General features: G+C 29.4%; 1 protein-coding gene across 6 annotated transcripts; it reads right to left on the reverse strand.

The window, feature by feature from the left end:
* On the reverse strand, positions 1 to 23371 carry LOC149880957 (uncharacterized). 6 transcript variants are annotated; one of them, XM_090069607.1, is made up of 15 exons: positions 23311 to 23371; positions 22975 to 23201; positions 9564 to 9763; positions 9272 to 9336; positions 8445 to 8766; positions 8204 to 8326; positions 7800 to 8009; positions 6919 to 7434; positions 6690 to 6836; positions 6260 to 6388; positions 5769 to 5900; positions 5088 to 5691; positions 3612 to 3892; positions 617 to 822; positions 1 to 416 (listed from the first exon to the last, which is right to left on the reverse strand). In XM_090069607.1, the coding sequence occupies exons 2-15, from the start codon at positions 23153 to 23155 to the stop codon at positions 218 to 220; spliced, it is 3315 nt and encodes a 1104-aa protein (XP_089925733.1). In that variant the 5' UTR covers positions 23156 to 23201; positions 23311 to 23371; the 3' UTR covers positions 1 to 217. The 6 variants fall into 6 exon arrangements, with proteins under 6 accessions (XP_089925733.1, XP_089925734.1, XP_089925735.1 ...); XM_090069608.1 differs by having other exon boundaries at positions 22975 to 23198; positions 23311 to 23340; XM_090069609.1 differs by lacking the exons at positions 9564 to 9763; positions 23311 to 23371 and having other exon boundaries at positions 2 to 416; positions 22975 to 23157.
* Positions 23372 to 23641: the final 270 nt, after the last annotated feature.

The following is a 23641-nucleotide window of genomic DNA, read 5'->3' on the forward strand; positions in this document are numbered from 1 at the left end:
TTTAACTTCTTTAGATACTTAAATTATAGACTAAAGATAACTATGAAAAGGTGTACGTTTGGAGGTTCATTCGCTCCAGTCAACCAGAAAAAAACTATACATATATTGCATCGTTATCAATAAATTAATGAAGCTTATATTTGATTTATTTTATAAAGCACAATTATGGGAATGAAAAATTAATATTTTAATACAATTTATAATTCTTTGTGTACAATCATATTTTCCATTTTGAACTCAAACATTTTTCCAACTCCTCTTGCTCGTTTTTTGCATAGATTTTGTATTTGAGCAAATACTCTTCAACTCTTTTTTTAACTTCTCGAATTCCAGACAACTGAAAGTTATCTTTGTCAACATCACCAGGGACATTTTCAACGAGCCAGTCTGTAAAGAGAATGTCCTCTTTTCGGATCCTAGATAAAAGTTCACATGCTACAATGATAATTAGAGTAAATTAGAAATTACAACTTTTTCAAAAAATTGCACAAAAAATAAACCCATCACCAGCAAATTCAATATTTTCTGCAGAGGAAGGGTATTTTTTCATCCTCAACAAGACTAAAATATAGCGCTCCTAATAATATTAAAAGTTATTATTTAAATTTAAACGCACTTAATATTATTATTGGACTGCTCATAGTAACTGTTGAGCTTTTCACTATATTTTTGAGCCAGCCACTCGGCCATTCCTATCTTTCCAAGTTTGAAATCTTTTAACCATTCAGAATCTGTCTCTTTTTTCGGTTTGTTCCGGATTCTTCGAAGTCCCTCACTGATTTGATCAATCAACGGACCGCATTTGTTGATGCATAAAATAACCTAGACAGGTTGAGTAAATTTTACTAAGCAATGTTACTGTTTAACTCCAGATTCCTACAGATATTTTTACCCTTATCTAGAAACCATGTAAAAAATAACTATTCACAGTCACCTTTTAAAAGGTATTTAAACAAAGTTATAGCTTTAGTTATAAATATCATTATAATTATCATTATCATTAAGGACAAAACTGAATTAAGAAAAAAGCATCTGCTAAACTCATTGAATAAAAAGATATCAAAACCCAAAACAAGTTTTAAGTTGCATTTTTAGGACAAAACTTGCTTTAAATCTAATATTAGTTACAACCCTTCTGTAAAGAGCAACTAAAGATTGCATTTTTATGCAAAAACACCGTTTAAGGCTATGACAATGTGTGCCTCTTTGTTTAGTCTTAAAATATGTACAGCAACTATTGCTAGAACCATGTCAAGCCCAAACAAACATGTTAAGCCAAATTTTTATTTTAAAATATTAATTTAGAATTACAAATTTCAATAGTTTTTCAATTCCTTTTTTAGGATTAATTTTCATGTTAAATTTCAATTCATATTTTCAGAATTAAAGAGGATTTCAAAACGCGACAATGTAAGTTTATGTCATGTCCGAACGAAATAGAGCATATAATGTCAAGTGTTAAATGTATCCTGTGATAAAATAGCGATTTTAGTCTCGTAACAAAATAAACTGATGATGAAAAAGGAAGCCATAAACAATGCTAACCAAAATGAACGTCCAGTAATTCAATTGGTCATGACTATTAGTAATTCAATTGGTCATGACTATTATTTTGCAAGATTCAAGTATTTTCTGATGCCATCATGATTTCTATCATTATGCTTATTTATGTAGCCTCTATTGGCTTTGAATAAAAATTAGTGAATAATAAAAAAATAATTGATCTTTTAGGTCTGTAAAAATAGCTTTCCTGCATCCTTAGCTTTTTGTGTAAGTAACTAGTGTAGTATTATTAGAAAAATTTTTCATTGCGGTAAAAGTAATGAAAAATCTACAAAGATATTCTTTTTAATTGATACATTTTAAAAGGGGAGGAATGAATCAATTTTAACAACAGTTACAAACAGTATATGAAATTAAAATATCAAATAATGTTTGTATTTGAAAAACTTGAATCTAATACTGTTTAGAATTAGTTTAACACTCATGGATTTATTTCGAAAACATGAAAGTAATAGATGTTTAAACATTAATTTCCTTATTATTGTAAAAAGTTAATCAGGTTTAAGTAAATCCAGAGTATGAACGTGGTTGAGTTGAATGAGGTGAGTGCCTTATTCTTCCTTATTGCTTTGTGTAAACTTAGTTTAATAAAAGTTCTTAATTTTATATAAAAATAGGTAAATTTTTGTGAGTAAAATTCGCTTGAAATGCATATATTTTTATTTTGTTAGTCAATAGTACCTAATCTATTGGAAAAGTGCAAATAAATCATCAAAGGATTGGAGGGGGTGGTGGTACAAATATGTACCAGCAGTCTTCTGTAGTGGTTCATATGTGTATATTGTACTTGAATAACAATATACACATATGAACAATAAAATTGCCTATTCTATAAGTTACATAATAGTAAAAATTTCAAAGATATGCGAAGTTTTCTTTATGATGAACCGAACTTTCTAGAAGCCCAGAAAGTGTTATCTGAAAAAAAAACTTATTGTTTAAAACAGTTTATGCTTCTACATTTTTAAAGTATAGCGCTTGCATTTTTATCCCTTGCCTGAATTTTTGTGTTATTGAACGCTTTTAGACTTTTAGCGCTGCTGTGAACACCTTCTAAAAATTTTCAAATGGCGATTCAAAAAATATTAACTTTTTTTTTGCTGTTTTAACTACCCGTTTGTAAACTTTTAAGAGCTGTTGTAATATTACACTAAAACCACTTTCAAATATAAGCTAACAGTAAAAAATTGGTTGCAGAAAAGTATTTGTGGTGAAAACATAGATTTTCAATATGTATGTTATTGATCAACGAAAAAATTTTTATCAAATTATTGTAATTCTGGTTTTAAAAATTCAGTTGAGTGAACAACATTAATGGGAAGTAAAATAGAAGTTACGCTTGAGTTACCTTAGCTTTGGAAAAATTCAAGTATGATTAAAAGATGAACGTTCAGATTAAGTGATATCAAAAGACTAACTTTCAGATTAGATGATATTTCTATTAAACATAATTTGGGAAAGTTGTTAAATTCGTATTTTATTGCAAATTTTTACTGAAGTGAAAGGCAGACAAATGCCTCTATGAAGTATTGACATAGAATTTTTGCCTATCTTGTAAGAACGTAAGTAAACTGCGGTAAAAAGGAATGTGTATTAAAAATTTGCATCAAATAGTTGTTACAAGAAATGCCTCAATTTTTTGTTCTCGCCTCAGGCTTCACTTAAGCACAAACAGGTTAAAAAAGTGTTTGCGATGTACAATAAATGGTGAGGATCAACAATTTTTCAATGAGATTTAAAGTTAAATTCGGTTGTAAAACAAACATTGGAAATCAAATATTTTAATCTGAATAAAATTATAAAAACTTTGCATTAGGTGAGAAGTGTTAATTCCAAAAATAATATACATTTTATCAAACAAAACTCAAAATGAGTTTTCAAATTTAAAAACTATATTTTAATTTAAAACTTCTAACTAACATGTTAGTTGAGCATCATTTTCTAGTTATCCGTTAAAAAAAGTTTTTAAGCAACTTTTTTTAACATAGAAATTAAAAAATGGCACTATGTTTACGCATTAACTTTCAATTTAATGAAACGTTATTTACCTGAGTGCAATCTGATTCATGCATAGCTTTGAAGACTTTGGAAATCTCTTTACTAATAATCTGGTCGACATCTCCAGTGAAAGGAATGACGACCAAAATTAGGTTGTTCATGGCTCCACAAATTGAGAATGTCTTAGAGTGATAGTCCAAGCTGTTACTGCCAGGAAAGTCAACAACATAAACTTTTTCATTAAGCTGATAAGTGATTGGGACCTTGGTGTGAGTGAACAATCCACATTTACCGTCGATTGCCCATATCTTGTTTAGAAGAGTAGTTTTACCTATAAATTACTTGTAACTTTTTTACTCATAATCACTGTCTAATTGGCATGCGTGAGGGCCCAGAGGTAATTTAAAAACTTAAATGTTGTAAAAAGTAGTTATATTTTTATTTCAGATACACATTATTACTATATATCGCAAAACTTTGAGAATCGGTACAGATACATACAAAACTCCCTTTCCTCAATGAAAGTATCGATTCATAAATTTAATAATTTCCTATTACAACACGCATTTTTACAATCTAAACACTGTAATAAATTTTATCAATCTAAACACTGTAACAAATCATTTTCAATAGACATCAAGGCCATCTTGACAACAAAACTTTCATTGAGAAGTGTTGTTTCTTTTGTTTGCTGAATTGAAATGTTTTTTGGTATAAACTCTTGATTATTTTCCGTACTATTAGTTGTGTTCTTTTATAACTTTATAAAAAATGCAACACTCTAAATTGTTTCTTATGTCTGAGGAATACACTCAGACAAATAGTTTAAACCTCTTCCTAAGATCTTATTCACAAAACATAACCTTGTTAAAATAAACGGAAGCTTTTCATCAAACTTTTGATAGACTTTTATTCGTTTATGCTACTAAATTGAGTTTGACACGTATTAATGTTGATTCTAATTTTTTTTAAATAAGCACTCTTCCGCAAATATCAATACCACACTCTCTTGTAAGACTTTTTTAAGTTACTTACCAAAGACGTACCTAAGATCGTAAAATGATCCACAGACCGAAAATAAATTTTTGGAAAAAAAAGAGCTCCATTTGAAAATGTATCATATAAACAGGATTATAAACCTAAGGTCTTAAAAATTTTATTCAATTAACAAAACATTCAAATTTTGAAGACTTTTGATGATAAAGCGTAGGGGCTAGAGCACAAATAAAAAACCCAGATTTGTATCCTGCAATCAAAATTCTCATACATTGTGGTAGAGCGCTTCTGAAGCACGTTTGGTGAGAACTATAAAGCTGCTTCATTTTTCTTATGGTTAACACAACACTATTTGAGCTGAATATATAAATCGCAGACCTTTTGTATGCTTTGAGTGTGTTTTTGATTATACTTTTGATTATCTCCTTTATCCTAAACTTTTTACCTACCCATCTAAACCCAAGTTCTCAGTATATATTTATAACTGACATAGCATTCCTAGAACTATTTGAAATATTGAAAATAGTCACCTGCATCTTGAATTCCGACAACACCAATGTAGCATTGAGTGGCAAGGAGGTTCCTAATCTCGTGAATAGCTTCAATGCAATTAATCCTTTTTAAAACGGATTCTTGCGAAGATACTTTACATTCACTCAGAATTGTTCCTCTAAAGTTTTCCCACTTCTTTTCTTTGTCATACATGAGCAAAAGAGCTTTTTCTAGACTGTAAGTCTTTCCCTCCATTCTGTAGTCGGATATTTCTTGATACTTTATTGCATTTTTTTGTTGCTTCTCTGGCATCCAAGTTTTAAAGAGCTCATTTTCAATGAACCTGAGAAACGCATCGTAATTCTCCTTAATCACCTTTTTGTTAAAAATTTTTTTTGCTGCAAATCCAATTCCTGCCCAACCAAGAGCAGCTGCTGAAAAAATTCTTGGCTGGGATAAAGCTCCAATTGTTCCTAACATAACCAGCCCTGGTCCTGCCACGAATGCCATCAGAGTGCCACCAATAATTGCAGAAAGTTCTATTCCAATATTTATGGCAATAGATGGCTCCACTTCAAGTTGGACGGGCGAGTTCAAATATTCCGATACTTTATCGCAAAGAGCTTGAATCTTCTTGTATTTCTGTTGTGGGAAAATACTTTAAGAAAAAGAAATGCAATTCACTTTTTCTTGGTCAAAAGAATATTGATTAGCTTTACCTCTTCATTGCTGAGGATGAACTGATTTTGTCTTGGATCGTCAAACATTTTTATGAATTGTGCCTTTTCTTTTTCCGGTAGACAGAGGTTAGCAAGACTCTTTACTTTAGTTATGATTAACTGTTCTTGCGTCTATAAGAAAAACAGAGAAACGATTCGTAGTATGAAGTGGTACTAAATACTCTTATAACTCTTATTAAAACTTCTTATTTAAATGATTACTTAACATTTCATGCTTATCATACAGATGTATTTGTGTCACCCATTCTTGCTTTTTTGTAACCATTTTATATTGTTTCAAAAATTCTTTATCTCAATTAAATCCTGGGTCACATATGAATTCATTTTTAAAGGCTGAAATGTCTAAAACTCTTGTACTTCATTCAAAAAACGAGTTCCACTGTACTCTATGAGTATTTAACAGCTTTCTGTAAAGAAAAATATAAACATATCAATAATTGGCAGTCACATTTTATATATATTGAGATTACCTCAATACAATGGCCTTGTCTTATTATCTGCGTTAATCCCATTCCCCGTTGGATGGCCATTTTGATAACTCTTGAAAAAGAATCGTGATGAGACAGTTGATTAAGGCTTGGCATTACCAAGTTACGAAGCTGAAAAATCGAAAAGTAAAAATACTTTTATATTCTAACAATTTACATAAACTGAATATTTAAATATATGTGAAAAAATTTATGTAAAAGCTATCGTGCTACATAAAATGTTATTTTTAAGCATAATAATTTATTTTGTAATGAAAGTTATTTTTGTATCCCTAAAAATTATTACAACAGCTAATATACACTAACTGATTTTGTTAAAATCAGTCTTCCATTAAATAAATGATAAAGCCCACCAAAATAAAATTACTTATCAGCAACACGAAATAAAGTAGTAAAAACTCTTGAACTTTACTTTATCCTTCATTAGATAATGTTCACACTTCCCAAATACAGTTGTTAATTGAATTCGAGATCCACAGTCTCCCATACTTGGCATCATTTCAAAGTCCTCCTCCAGGATGACGGAGTCTATGTGTTCACTCATTACCATCTGTTTCATCTGAAGTATGAAACAAATCATTCGGTATTTGTAAGTAACTCAGTATAACATAAATAACAAATAAACTTATGACGTTTCTTACTTGAAACTTCTCTGGATTTTTTGCAAATGGAAAGCCGAAATCAAAGTTGCATTTGTCCAACACCACATGGAACAGGTTAGGACCGGTCAATCGGAGTTCTAGTCGTTCGCCTTTTTCTTCAGAGCAAACCTTAATCAACTCAGCATCCTGGATCTCGGGAGTGTAACTGTTTTTTACACTGACTTCTCTAGAAATTGTGTGTTGAACCAAATGTTCATCTTCAAAATGCTCTATGAGAATGACATTTGGAAACATTCCTGCTGGAGTTCCCCATGTAGACAAGCAATGTTCGTAGCGATCCAAACTGTGCTCAACCGCGCATGGAGTCTCTTCAGAGAAGCAGAGTTTATCAGAGAGATCCATATTTTTTTCGATTTCCTTGTCATGCATATATTCAACCGTAACGCACTTCTCTCTTGTCTCATTTAGAAACAGGAAATTTCCGATTGTAGCGTACTCGCTACTTGAGTTGGGAACCTTCGCTGACTTTTGATTTTGAACAGAGTATATAACATCCTAATGAAGGTTGATGTTAGATACAAAATTAATTATTTAATTAAGGTTTTTTTACAAAACGTATTAAGATTAAACAATAACACAATTAAAGTTAAAAAGGAAACAATATAAAAACTCTATAACAACATTTCCTTCAAATGCTTATCCCAACCAGAACGTGCTATTTCAATTTACATGTTTATAACTTACGTAGTATTTTAATTGATCACTAGGCAAGTCTTAATTTTTTAGCTGTTGATTTCCAGCTTATCTCATAATTTTATTCGCTTATTAGCCTTTTTCAACAATCCCTATTGTCTTTTTATGCAATTAAACATACAAAATACGCCCTATTATAATGTAAATAACCTTCTATAGATCCCTACCGTTACCATCTTTACAGTTTCCACAGCCAAAGTTAGTGGCTTAGATTGTGAAAAAAGACAACAAGCCCCTAACATTTGTTCAATGATGGGAGCAATTTTGCTGAGTTTATTCACGAATTCGGTTTTCTTAACGATTAACGCGTCTTTGTTCGAGGAAAAATATTCCGCTGCCTCTTTTGTTGTTCGGAATGTGTTGACCAATGTCTTAACCTAAAGTTTTATAAATCAACTTTGTAAATAAAAATATTGCAAAGTTCTTAAACATGAAGGTGAAGAAAAACATTCTCATTTATGCAATAACAATCAAATTCAATAATCGTATTAGCTCTTAATAGTCAAATCCTAAAAAAGTATGCTTTCAATATAGCCTGTTTTCCTATTTAGAACTTTTATAATGGACCTACCTGTGCGTTTAGTTGTGCAGCCATCGCTTCCAGACACATACTGTACGACAGCAACCTAGGAACTGGATCCAGGAAGTTAACTGAGTGATACAAGTGCTTAGAAATGCCTTTCTCATTGCAAAACTGAAATTTGAAAAAAACTACCCCTTTTCTCAAACTTGAAACTTATTTTCTCATTTTACCTTTTTTTAATATCATTTTTATCTGAAAAGTAATAGTACTAAATATCACTCATTTCAACCTTTTGGATATCTCCATCTCCAACCATTGGAGCTCCAAATGTGAAACACTTGATCGATCTTTGATCTCGATCTTCTTGGAAAACTTTTCGTTTTTCCTCTTCTAACAAAGCAAAGATAGCAACAATTGTTGCAACGGCTCCCCCCACTGAATGTCCGCAGAAAATGATGTTCGATTGTTTGTAAGTCTTTTCGTTCAAGATTTTCTGGAGAGGAAAAGTATTTGCGCGTGAAAGAAATCCGGCGTGAAACTTCCCTTTTATACCCCAACTCACACGGAACGCTTTCATGTTTTCTATCCAATCTTTAACGGATTTTGTACCCCTGGAAATTCAAAGTTTTAAAATTCAATAAGTAAAAAATGCCAGTAGAAACTGGAGTTTCTCACGAACGATTTTTGATGACCAGAGACCCAATATGTAAAAAAAAAAAACATTTGAATATCTTTATGAAGTTAATTATAAAAGATTTCATTTTTAATGATTTCATTATCAATCAACTTCGGGACCCAAAAATGTATTAAGAATTCCTTCAAAGGAGGTAATTGGAAATCTTTCATGGTAAAATAGCATTTAAATGTTTTCACAATACCCTTAATTAAAAAGATAACTTCTAAGATAAAACTCGCTTAAAATCAAACAAAAATTGATGAAAAGTCAAAACAATTCTATTACGCATGGAAAATATATACTCCCCTTCAATATGTCATTACCTCAAATGAACAGTACAAAACAGTTTGGGACGCAAATATCTATTAAACTCATTTCTATCTTTCTACATATCGAAATAAACACAACGAGCTTTTAACTTCAGATTAAAACAGATTTACCTAAATGATATGTACACGTCCTTACAGTCAACATCTTCGGCCAAGATGAAGGAACACTTATCATCCTAGTTTATAAAACATTCATTACTATTAAAGTTGAGATAGCAGCAAGTACACGTATAGCTTAATGCTTTCTATACATTACTTTAAAAGTAAATTTACATTTTACTGAGAAACTTTCCTCTGCTAAAACTGTCACTAATGTGTGATACATGAAATAAATCCTATTGTTGACCGAAGAAATAATACCAACTTAGTGTAAATGACTAAATAAAGTTGAAAATAAATACACCTGACTCTGAAACACGTTCTTCAGATTATGGTTTTGAATGTTTTTATTGAGAAAATCTAAACACTCTTCAATCCCCGTAAGGTACGCCGCTTTGCTAGCAACAACCGCATTTTGTAATCGATCTTTTATTGAACTTTCTTCCCATGCAGATTGCGGAACTTCACAATAATTTTTTTGAGATAGAATCCGGTAATACTCACCTATATAAAAATAATTGATCTTTTCTTGACTAAACTTATTAAAATGAGTTTGTGGCTGCAGCAAACTTAACACAGTAAAGAGCAATCAAAATGTCAAGTATGATTGCGTCAAAGTTAAGTTTTTTGTAGGCATAATTTCCCTGTGGTAAAAGCCGTTTTAAGAACCGAAATGGTGTCCAATCTAAATGTTGCAATCAATTTTTCAGGTTTTCATTACTTAGTTAAGAAATGCCTCTGAAAGTACATTGTGGCGGTATAGTATACTTACTATGTGGTGAAAATCAAAAAAAAAAAAAAGGCAGGAGCTGGCTCACCCCATTTACCAACCATAAAAAAAATACATTCCCATTGAATTAATTTAACCATTTCTTATGATTGCAATAGAGTTTTCGATCTTTTTTATTTCAACCATATAAGCAGCGGTAAACATATGAATGCAATTTAACCATTTAAAATAAGTGACTCGGCAATCGCAAAAGAGTAATCAAATTTTTATATTGTGAATAAACATTTTAGCGATTTTCATTGAGCAACCATCAACAAGTGGTAAACTTTTAAGCACTGTAAATACAAATAAGTTTGAAAAATTTTACACACAATTCAGATTTTTTACTAGAAGTAAAAAATCTGAACTGTATTTATGATATATTATTTCTATTTAATAATATATCATTACAACTATTATACTTGTCGTGCATGCGAGATCTCACAATTAATCGCGAGGTTTGAATTGTTTTGTTCTATCTCCCATTTTAAATCTTGGGAAAAAATGAGTTATTAATTTTAGTAATTAATGATTACTTTTGAAATATATCTTAATTTTAAAGTTTTTTTCTAAATAGTTTTAAATATAAATTATTTAAAGCATAAGCTATTATTTCTTTAAAAAGTTAAGCTCTAATTTTAAGTAAATCTTACTTTCAGAAATATATTACTGATCTATTTCTACAAGTAAATTTACAACTCCTTTTCCAGGTAATATGCCATACTTCATCATTCACTATAAGTTCAGCAACTCTACTAAAATTTTTATTATCATGTTTCATACCCATTCTTAATATTCTACCTGCGGTTAACATAGGATAAAAATTGACATAATCTTTTCCATTTTATTTATCATTGTCAGCAGATTCAAATGCTGCTCATTTAGCTGTTTACATACAACTCTACTATATATTGTTATTATAGGCTTACGTTTATCATTAATGATTTGCTAAACTTGATCTTGTCGAGTTTTTCCTAAAAAGCTTAAATTTTCCACTATTTTGGTAATAGCTTTAAGTTCATTAGGATCTTGAAAGTTTTGCTTATCATTGCTCTAGATAAAATTTTTCCTTTCACCAAATTTGTCAACTAGCATTACAATCATACTTCACTTAGGTCAAATCTCATGACTATTTTTCTCCTCTAAGATTTAACAAGCTACAATCTTGATCAACCAATATTATACCTATTCCATTGATTATGTATTGGAAGACTAAAAGAAAAACCAAGTTTGATGGGGTTTAAATAACTTTAAGATCCTTAAGTGATATCCATGTGAACTTGAATATTATTTACTTTTTGTATGTTGACAGAATTTTTAGATTCTTGAAAATCTTTAATGTATTTGATTTTGTTAAAACCCAAAACTGAAAAAAAAAATCTTGAATCTGTAAAATTCAATTCATAATAGTTATCCGACACGAGTACAGATTTCAACGTACTTTGATTTGCTGATATGGTAATTTAGCATTGATCATTAGAAGTATTGTAATGACCAATTATGGAATATAAATGACATGCCACGATGTTTCACCATTTGGAGAATATTTAAGTTAGTTATTTGTAGAATTAACGGTTGGAAATGAGTAGTATGTTTCCATGTTAATCAATGCATTCTTATATTTTTTATATTTTTCAAACTATAATTGAGGATTAAATTTATTTCTGAGTTGTTTCTTGTAATCAGACAATACTATTTGCATACTTTTTTATATTGTATTATTAACCAATTTAGTACTGGTACGTTTAATCTCCTCTAATATTTCAAACATTTTAAAATTTTCCATTCTTATATGACAAAAAATTTATTCCGTAAAACCAGATTGTGGAAAATAAAAGTTATTTAACTCGCATCTTCACTCTTCATTAATTACTCTACAAGGTTGATCTAGAACGACAAATCCAAGTAGTTTCCTTTAAGCCATTTTATTTAACTTTTCTACACTCAATGATTAGCATGTCGTGACTGATATGATCAGAGTATATATGGTTTATACATATTTCATCTTGAGGAAATAGACAAATAAAATTTTCTCACGTAGTGTTTGTCTTAGAAGTTTAAAATAATTTTGTGTAAGGTAGATGCAATCCACATTACTGTCTCCCACTAGTGTAATATGGCTCACACTTCTTCTGTTTCTCTAATAACACATCATCAAAAATGACAAGATTTTTATTTTCTATTGATAACTCTCTAGGATCTGGAACATCAAACCCTGACTCGAAAAAACTACATTCAATGTCCCATAGTTTCGATAATAATGATGCAACTTCTCATTGCATTATTATTACCAAAAAATCTTGATATTGTTTCCTTAACTTTTCTTCAAAGGCTTTTTTTACATTGCAATACTCTGGCTGAAAAAGACTTTTTCCAAAAACTATGAATATATTATAAAAAATCCATCCTGGATTAATGAGCAGATTAAGCAATAGTGTTGTCTTGCCACAACCAGATTTACCAACGAGTAGACCTCTAATACTTCTAAGGTGATGATGGATTATTTTTGACGATTGTTTAGAAAGTCATTTCATCAATATTTTTTGATGTTCATTTTTGTATACAGAAAATTACAACATTTAGATAAAATGAAAACAAAAGTTAATGAAATTGTGTTAGATAATAAACCATTATCTAACTTTGATCTAGAAACAGCCAGTGGTTTAAAGATTAAAAACTTTAGAAGTGTATAACTAAAAGATGAATTACTTAAAAAGCAAAGAAGAGTAGAATGTGGCATTTTTAGCCTAGACCCTAGTAAAAATAGTGAAACGCCTTAGTAGATGGGTATAAAAAGCAAAAAGTATTTCTTTGATAGTTATGTTTTGCCATCTACTACATAACTAAAAAAATACTATGCATTCAATATATTACAACATAGATCAAATACAAGGTGACGATCAAGCATTTTGTGGACATTTGTGACTCATTTTAAAAAAGGTGGGAGAAGGAATGTACAAGTTAAATATTATTGGAAGAAAGTTTAGCAACAGAATTTAATTTATACAAAAATTTTTGTGTAGAAAAGAATAAGAAATGCGAAAGCACTAAGCATCCAATAAAAGTATTAGTAAATGATTATCATCCAGGTAATTTTAATTAGATAATTAAATGTGTGACATGAAAAAATAAGTTTAAATAATTTAATAGAAATTTTAAAACCTTAATCATTAAAAAATATAAAATTACATGTTTAATTGAGATGATTAACTATATAACGATATCTACTAACAAATAAAAAGAGCTTATGTTGGAAGAAAAACATGATTTTTAAGATAAATTAAAAAGATTAAAAGATTCACAATAAATACATAAATACGGTTATAATGATTAAAAAAGAGGAAGATGGTGTTTTTAGGTTGGATGAGATTGATCTTTCTTTTGTAAATAATTTACTCTTTGGTGCCTAATAGAAAGGGGGTGGGGGGTGGAATAAGCGGGGGGGGGGGGGGTTTGGAAATATTACTAAAACTTAATAAGCAGGGGGGCTGGAATGAGCGGGGGGGGGGGGTTTGGAAAATTTCGAGTTTTTTTAAATACTTAAAGCAATAACTAAGTAATGTTGTATGAACGGGATGCAAGTTTAACTGCTTTTACGAATTCAGGGTCGTCACCTTTTGCATCGACCAAATCAGTATAAAAGAATCGGACAGACTTTGCAACATATCCAGTTGTCGGTTTTATTGGCACGTGTCGTTTTCTTTTTGCATCGTATTTCGTCTTTCCTTTGTTTTTTATCCCTTCGGCATCGTACTCTTCTTTGAACTTTTCCATAATTTTTCCAAGCTCCATTTTTGCTACGTTAAAATTCTTTTCGTAGTCGCCATTTCGTTCTTACACTCTGATATTACAACGTATACAAGTAAATAAGTACTGTAAATGATATGATGCGATGATAGAAAGAAGAAAATTTCTTTTTAATGAATAATGACGTAACGATAGAAAGAAGAAAATAGAACGTTCTTTTTTTTAAAACAAAGTTTTTTGAATGAATGATATTACGTAATGTAAGTAAGTAGTGAAAAAGAAAATTTTTTAAAAAAATGGTCTTGTCTTGGATGGAATTTTTTCTAAAATTTAATAGCCGGGGGTTGGGGGTTGGAATAAGAATGTCCTGGGTGGAAAATTTTTGAAAAAATAATTAGCGGGGGAGGGGAGGGACGTCTATTAGGCACCAAAGAGTAACAATACTGATAAAAACGCTGAATATCATTTATTTTATATGTGTGATTCGTATTAGCAACGTCAAGGATTAACAAAGATTGCTGAAGAACAAAAAGTTTAACAAAGATCAAATATGGAGCGCTAGCTCCAGTGCGGTCGGGCAGATCAAATGGATCTCACCCGGTCGATAAGGAGTCAGCAATTATCACATGTTTACATATGTAAAATATATTTTCAACAGGAATTGATTTTAGAGAATGATATTTTTATGTAAAAATTATAATATAGAAGCAGCAAAATTAATTGAAGAGAACATTTATGAACTGAAAAGTATCAGAGATGCATGTGTTGAGAAAATAATATTATCATGCATGATCCGATGGTATCACAGAATAATACCGATTATTGATTGTTTAATATTTCTATAATTGTTACTTCTTTTTCATTTACATTTGATTATATTAAAGAAGTATATTTTTTACTTAAATTTACAAGCTATTTATAGGAAAAATATAAAAGTCTAAAGGAAGATTATTTATGCTGATGTGGAAGCTATCATTAAATGGCTGTTACTGTGAAGACGTTCCTAAGTGTGGCACATTTGTATTTTTATGATAGCAAACACTCACAACAATTGGTTTTGAACAATCCAGCTATGAATGAGCTTATAAAAAATCTTAAATCATCATTTTCAAATCATGATTCTTTTGACTTGTATTGTAGATCTGTACAGCCTGATTTAGGTATTCAACGTACATACATTAATGTACGTAAGTGCATTCTGTAAGTCCAAAAATGAAATATGTAAATAAATCTATAAATTTGACTAATCATTTTGCAGTAACTTTAAATTATCATTATCTAAATAGAACAGAATTTATCGTTCAAAAAATGGATAAGTTGAAACATTTGGATGCTAATTACATTAAAAGAGAAATTTGCCAAATGTATTTAGAGTATTTTTTAACTAACAAAAATGATAGAAGGGATTTTGAAGATCAAGTTTTTAATTAAGGTAATTCGGATGTTAAACGTTGAGATCCAGAACATATTATATATACAATAGAATGCTGAAATGTAAATAGAAGAATATTTTTCATTTGTTTATGATTACTATAAAGATTTTCTAATAAATAAAATATTTAATAAATATGAGATTTAAATATTCTGTAAAAATATATTTTTTAACTTAAGAGTTTATAGATTATTCATCTAATAGTGTATGGAAACTTTACCTTATATAAATTTAACAACAAAATAATGCATTGGTGTGCTGAAGATGTTAAAATTCTCAATTACTCAATTCATATGAAGATCTCTCTTATTTAAACAATGTAATTGACGCTTGTTAATCGTGCCACGCACCCAGACTCTTTTAGTGCTAAGTTTTTTATTATAATATTTATTATATTATAATAAAATGAGATATACAAATGTAAATTTGAGAATCTCTGACGGACAAAAGTAAAAGATATATTACTATCAAATGAACTGAAACTGTAAGTATTCGTTTAAATTATGAAGAAAATAAGAGTCCAGATGAGAGAAAAGATCTAGTTGCCTTTACAGACACACAAATTAAAAAGATTGCAAAAGCATTTGAAAATGGTAAAAGGCTTACTATAAAAATGAGCAAAAGCTTGAAGGTGAGTTTTTAGGATAGTTGGCTGGACTTGGATATCTCTTTTACAAACAATTGCAAGAACTGTATTAAGGGCAATTTGAGTTGGTGCTCTATCTGGTCCTGCATTTGCTGGTACACAAAAACTAATTGGAAGTGGAATTTGTTGTGCTTGAGCGCAAAGAATAAAAAGGAACTAGATGTGATGAGTGAGGATGTTTTTGTAAGATTGATAGCTTACCTCTATTAGGTTTGATATTGTAATTGCACTTTGTGCAACTTTGAGCAAAGGTCAACAAATCTTTCGGATCCATCAAAAAGAAATGCTTTTTCACAAATTTATACATCATCAAGAAGTAAGAACATGACTGCAACTAAAAAGTGTATATTGGAAGCCCTATCAGACAATCGAAAAACCTGCTATAAAAAAGTTATCAGTTTCATGGGTGATTTATATTCAATAAAATATTATAACATGAGCTGAAAAAACGAAGGGCTTGTAATTATGTTTTGGTGTGTCCATGTCAAAAAGATTTTTGGTCATTTTTAAAAATATCTTTTAAAACGAAAATTAACTTTACAAAGCGAGACTTTACTTGAAAGTTTTTATGACATTTTTATTGCTATTAAGAGTTTTTCAGATACTAATGTTGTCATTGGAAAAGGTACAGCTATTTGTACGCTGTATTATTTTGAGTGAAGATCTGATAAAAAACTTTTCTTTCATTACTAAAAATCAAAATTAAAGAATCTAAGAAAATTTATCCCACACTTCCAATTGCCCTCAATTAGACATCTATGATGTTCATGTTGCTGGTTTTGAATATAGATTAGAAAAGATTAATGAAATACAGCGATTACAAAAATCTGAGCAATCCATTAGAGAAGCTATGTAAGAAATATCATAAAATCTCAAATAGAATTACCAATACTGACACAACACTTACAGCTATATCTATGGAATTAGGTATTGCTAGAGTTGGACTATTAAACACTATTATTGCAGCCCCAGTAGTAGTGGTTATTAAGGTAACAGCTTTAGGCTAGAGATTTCTAATCATTGTAGGTAAATTTGTTAACTAAACGGTTATTAAAAATGCTAAAAATCATCAAAAGATAAAAACTTTAGCAGAGACAAAGTTAAGTATTATTATTGATATTGTTTCAAAAGCACTTCGCGATAAATTTGTTTTGCAAAATTTTGCGAATTAAAAAAAAATAGAAAGATGAGGGAAGAGATAAGACAAAATGTACGTAATAGGATAAATGAAGATGAAGAAACATCACTCATTAATAAAGGTAGAGAAGAAGCTATTAGCACTGTAATCAACTTTTTGCGAAATAATAGTGACTGGAACAGATATATATATATCGAGTGTGCGAGAGAAAACCTAATAAAACAAAATGAATTTTCCGTTTGATTTAGCATGAATTTTTGTTTACATGTAACAGTAAAATGGTTTTCATTTAGTATGAACTTTTCTTTTCATGCAACAATAAAATGTGTTACATGAAACATGCTTATACATGTTTTACTTAATTATATTTAGTGAAAAGAATGTCTTTACTAAAAATTGACAACGGTGAAAAAAAAGATCAGTTAGTCACAATATCTCAAAGTGGAGCGAGTATGTTTATGAATGAAAGGTATGTTTATGAATGAAAAACTAGGACAACAGAATGCTCAAGACTTTTACACCACACAGTTTAAACCAATCATTAACCAACTAGTGCCAATAAAAGAAGGTATTACTGGTTTAGAAAAAACAACAGATGAGAAAAATAAAACTGATGAAAGCCATTATACAGCTGGGAGAGATTAGGACTTCCAATCTCTTGCTTTAATGAATAATTTACTTCAAACATATTTAGCACACCTAAAATGGACCTGATGTCAAAGGATGAACCCAAAGTTGAAAATAATTTAGTTGAACCATTAGCAGCAACATATTTAAAAAATTTGGCATCTAATGACGCTGACAAAACTTTTTGCTATTAGAGATAGTAATGATGAACTAATTACAGTTAACACTGAAATTGGTTTTTCCAATGATAGTATTATAGTAGGTGTTAAGGAGTATTAAGGCACTAATAGTCTTTAGGAAATATTTATGACGAAAAAACCAAATAAAAAAAGTATATACTGATAAAGATTATAAAAATTATTCTTAAATTATGAAAAGTACAAGTGTATTAAAAAGAAATAAACAAAAAGATTGTACAACTCCAAGAGGTACAACTCCAAGAGGTACAACTCCAAGAGATACAACTCTACCGAAAGTGAAGAAAAATCGACTTTAGTGATGATGGAATAGTACAATGAAAGAAAAAATGTGGAAATACTACTCAACTCATCTATAAATAAATGTTGCGACTGACCTAGTTAAAGCATATAATAATGCTATTCACTCTTCAATTTAAATGACTCCTGTTGAAGCTATCTTATAAGAAGAATATGGCGTGGAAAAATTTGTACCCAGAAATATTTAAGATAGCAGAACACCAAGACCAAAACCAAAGTTATCAGTTGGTGATAGATTAAGAATAAGCAAGAAAAAGTGTTATACAACAAGATGAACTGAAAAATTTTTTACAGCATCTGTGGTGCGTTATACACTGCTTCAGTTACATATAAGGTTAAGGATTTAAATGGTAAAGATATTGCTGAAACATTATATGAAGGAAAAATATAAAAGACGAAACAAGATGTACATAGGATTAAAAAGTAAAATCAAAACAAAGTCTTCAGTATAGTGGGTTGGTAATCTAGACTCATTCCATTTATGGATAGGTAAAAAAAGATTTACTCGACACTCCACGTTAAATACTGAAATGTTTTTTAGTAAAAATAATGTATCACCTTGTAATTATAATGCTTAAAAGTTTACCACTTGCTGATGGTTGCTTAATAGACATCGCTGTAAAGTTTATTCATAATATAAAAATTTGATAATCCCGTTGCAATTACCGAGTCACTTAGCGATTTAAAATGGTTAAATTTTATCCATATGTTAATAGCTGCTTGCATGGTTGAAATAAATGATTAAATTGAGTCTATGTGTTGCTTATATGGTCGATCGTTTGGTCATTTTTTTGTTGCAAAAGCTTGAATGGTGGAAAAAAATATTTCTGGAGATGGGTTTTTTTTATTGAACTGTTACAACTTTGAAACTATTTGACTGTCGACTAAATCAATTAATGTATTTTTCAAAGTTGACCAAAATCGACTAATACATTTTTAAAATCGACTAAGTCGACTAAAAGTCGATTTAGTCGAAATATTTTAATAAAAAATGTTATTTTAATCAAATACTTTAATGTTGCTTGAAAGGCTATTTTTAGATGCTATGAAACAAATAGAACTTTAAAAGATTAAACGAAAAAAACTAGGTGGTATTTAATACTTTTATAATACCATATAAAAATGATTTATAAGGCCACAGCAATCTTGGTTTCTAGTTTGGTTTCTAGTTTGGTTTCTAGTAGAGACAGTTATCAAGAATATATCTACGTTTCAAATTTTGGCATAAAACACTTTAGTTATGCAAAATATTAACAAAGAAAAAAATATTTTTATATATGGATTGCAGATGAAGATGTTTAGCCAATGTTTTTTTAACTTTCATTTCGTTTATCAACTTTAAATGAACAAGTTCTAAAGTTTTAAAAGTCCAACTTAGTCTTTATTCACTCTTTACATCCAATTTTGATATATCAGCTTTTCAAAATTTAGATTATAAAAGTTATAGAAAAATTCAATTTTTAAAAAAAAGTAATAAAAATAAACAAATAAGCAAAAACAATTAAACAAACAAATAAAATAAATAAATAAACAAAATAAATAAACAAAAATAAAACGGAAATTACAATCACCAAGTAAAGAAAAAAAAACACAGATGGGCATTTTATATTATTTTTCACCTCAATTAAAGAAAAAATTAACAAAAAATTTAATTAATAAAAAACAGTGGGGTAGACAGGTGGGGGCAGATGGGGTGGCTAAACATTTTTTTGGGTAGAAGATTTATAAAACGTCAAACTTCAAAACCTTAACTTAATACCATAACACATTACTTAACATTTTTTATTAAAAGCATCAACTAGTTACTACAATGAGAAAAAGAAACGCATGGCTCAATCTTTATGAGAAATTTATCTTTACAAGATAAACTACTTACAAAGATATCACTTTACTAAGTGGTTAGCATTATAATTATGTTAAGCATTGAAAAAATTAAGAAAAAAAAAGTGAAAAAATAGAAATGAGGATGTTAAGATGATAATCTGACTAAATCAACTTTTAGTCGATTAGTAGGAAACCCATAATCAATAAAATCAACTATTCGATTTCTCAAAGTCGACTAATTTCGACTTTCGATTAGTCGATTTTTAGTCGATTTAGTCGAAGTCGATAACAACACTAGTTTTTTATGGTTGTTACATGGCTTAAAAAAGGAGTGAGTCAACTCATGTCTTTTTCTACTATTAATGGTGTGAAAATCAACGTCATTACTAACCCAGCAAGCTCTCTATGTTTGGGCCATGCACGTTTATCATTTGATTATGATTGGTACTAGAGGCACGGTCGTACCGTTCATAATCCAACGGTTTACCATTGTTGTTTTATGATCTGCACCACAATGTAAATTTTTTTTGTTGACATAATCTATGTGTATTATTTACATCTTAATTTTAATTACATTTATTTAGAGTTATTTACAATTTATTAACAAAAGTATTGCAATAAAACAATAAGTAATAACAAATGTATATAATTTGTAATAATTATAACATGTACTTTTATGTAGTCTATTATAATATTATAACATTGCCTTATTGTATACTTCATATAACTTTTTACGTTACCTTATAACATTTATATACCTTATATTATAAACTATGATAGAAGGTAAATATTTAAAAAAACTAATACTTTTTTATCATTTAGCCTTTTTTATGCTTAATTCATGAGTATTCGAAGGAAAAATGAATGTTTATCCTGGACAAAAAGAAGAAAAATAACAATTGAAATAAAGTAAGCAATAAAATATGTAAATAATTGACTTCGAAGAATCTTTGAATAAAAGAGTTTGAACAAAACAAAAGTAAAGTGGGTTTAAATAATTTTCAAAACAATTCATTAAACTTGTTATTATTTTTTTATTCACTAAATTTGTCAAATGCTAGTATCGCGCAACAGTTCTATTACAGATGTAATTGAGAATAAAAATAATACCAGTTGCAATCAAAATTCCAAAGCAGAAGGCTCTTTTAAGAGCAAATTAAATTTAAAATCAAACGAAGAAAGCAGCTATTGTAGTTCTCATCTGGATGATAAAATGTTTTTTAATAAGAAGCCAACCATACATGATGATTTTTTTAGTCTCCCTAAGTGGCATTTTCAATTTAACATAGTTGATACTGCTGCTTTAAGTTTATTAAGTTGTCTTAAGTTATTCTATCCTGAGTTACCCTCAAGCATTTATGATCCTGTTGGTAAATAAATTTCTTATTTTATCGACAATATTTGAAATGATAATTTTTATTACCATTTTTACATCAAGCTAGTAAGCACACGACGTTGAAACAACGTTGAAATAACGTTGATCGTCGTTGATCAACATTATTTCAACGTTGTTTCAACGTAGTGTGCTTACTGGGAAAGATCATGCTATAAGTCAATTAAAGCTAGAGTGCCAATTACAAAATAGTATGTGCTAAAGCCACACTAGCATTAGATACTTCAGATTTAATACAGATGCCAAAACAAAAGAAAACAAGAGAAAGAGAAAGCATATCTTAGTCATTTTTTATTAACTTATATGTTATTTGTATTGTTATTTCATGGTTAATCCTTATTATACTAAATAATATCTTGCTATTTTTAAGGGCAATAGAAAGGCATGAAATTTCCCACGACAATGATGATATTGTTGATTTTTTTACTAATAGGTAATATTTTTGAAATTGAATACATAATTGAACATGAATAACCTCAAAACATAAAGAAAAAGCATTAGACTGGCTTTGTGTAAATTAAATTTTGTATTTGTTCAGTAAGTGCTCCAGAATTTAAAAAACTCATGCCAATAGTCAGTGATGTAGCTGTAAATTTAGTACATTAATTTACAACAATTTATAACAAGGGGAGCTCTCTATTTTATTTTTTATTTAACTGCTCCCAGAACTCCCTGTGACTTCACCACTGCCGATGGTTTATATATAACATGATTTTATGCATAGTTTACAGTATGCTTAACTAATACCTAGAAATCTTTCCTTTATGGAAAGCTTATCTCCTCTCTCTTTACTTCTTTTTAAGGGCTGTAAATTTGTTTAACTCGTGTGTTAATTAAGAGTGAGCTAGTCTTTAAAAAGTAAGTGTAGTATTTCAATATGCATTTATTTAGTGTTAAATTTGTGATGAATGTTTTAAATATCGTATGCAGTTTGATGCAGTTTGAAAGACGAAAAAGATTACTGTAAAATTTAATATAGAGAAGTCAATCTTTAGTTCATTAAAACACCAAATGGAAATGATGGTCGAGTTTTAATCCTAAGCTAATCTTAAACTTTTATATGTATACTTTAATGAACTTTTATTAAAATACAAACTATTTATTAACTTACAATGTGTTGCTAAATCCACATTATATTAAGAGTGTTGCTAAATCCACAATATATTTAGAGTGTTTAACCCATTCTAAAACCTATTTTAGATTTCTTTAAAAGAATCCCGTCAAAGTTATAATTTCTGGTTCGAAATTTTGCTTTCGTTTAACTTATTTGTCATTAAGAAAAATAATAATAGATGTGAAAAACAAAACATTCCTAAGGTAACCGATTAAATGAGCAACGGCCAAACACTGGATAAGCACTGTTCGAAAAACAGAAGGCATGCATGGACCATGAATTATACGGTAAGTAAGAACATGCTCGTTTGCCAATGGTGAGCCTCGCATGGCCCATGCATGGAGAGTTTGCTGGGAAGTTAACTTTACCATTATATGTTCGAAACGGATACCACGTATTTGAATTTAAGGCAAGAGAGAAAAAGATAAAAAGAGAGACTCAACTGTGTAGCAGGGGGACATAATATAGAAGTGTGTGTATTTGCTTATGCTTATGATGCTTAGGCTATCAGTTATGTAAAAAAGATACCTGCAATAAATTTTCCTTTTTTCTTGATGACGATATTTTTTTTACTCTTCTCATTCTTTAATGTAAGAGGAGTGAAGTTAAGTCCGAAAACTTGCTTCAAAACTTCCGGGTGGAGATCTTCAATGTCGAAGATCTCTTCTTGATCTTCATACACAATAAAAACTTCGTTGTTGTCACCCATGATGTCGGTCTTTTAAAAGTTTTGAAAATGTCTTTTTTTTAATCTTCTTAAAAATAAAATAGGAATTCTTATTTATGTCAAATTTTTTGAATTGTCTCAAAGTTTTTCTTAAAGTTCATTAGAATTGTTATTGTATAATCGTTAAAAAAATTTACCTTTGTCTAAATTTTTTAGTGAGAGAAATCTTTTATTAAATCATTTCAAAAGAATATTGAGTAAACTTTAAAGTTAACAATAAAAGTTAATAATTTAATCAAGAAGTTTTAAATTCTAAATACACGCCTAAAATATTCATGAGCAAGCACAATCAAATCTTCTTCTAATTTAGTATACAAGAAGTTTTCTCAGAAAAGGTTCAATTACAACATTATTTTTCTCAGAAAAAGTTAAATAGTAGGATAACTTTTTTTTAGTTGTATCAATGAAGCAAACTTGAAATTTGTAAAAAAAACTTGAAGCGTCTTTTTAACTTACTTGTAGTTCGCT

This window comes from Hydra viridissima, unplaced genomic scaffold (genome assembly GCF_058129835.1).
Source record: "Hydra viridissima isolate aposymbiotic clone 2 unplaced genomic scaffold, HvirCarnegie_v1 scaffold_12, whole genome shotgun sequence".
Classification (NCBI taxonomy): Eukaryota; Metazoa; Cnidaria; class Hydrozoa; order Anthoathecata; family Hydridae; genus Hydra; species Hydra viridissima.

Bases quoted from the DNA above. Each gene is read 5' to 3' on its own strand.
- LOC149880957 (XM_090069607.1), bottom strand. From the start codon at position 23,155: ATGGGTGACAACAACGAAGTTTTTATTGTGTATGAAGATCAAGAAGAG. The intron at 8,327-8,444 runs GTTGAAATGAGT...TTCAAATTTCAG, and splicing joins GAGATGGAGATATCCAAAAG to TTTTGCAATGAGAAAGGCAT. The intron at 8,010-8,203 runs GTAGGTCCATTA...ATAAAACTTTAG, and splicing joins CTGCACAACTAAACGCACAG to GTTAAGACATTGGTCAACAC.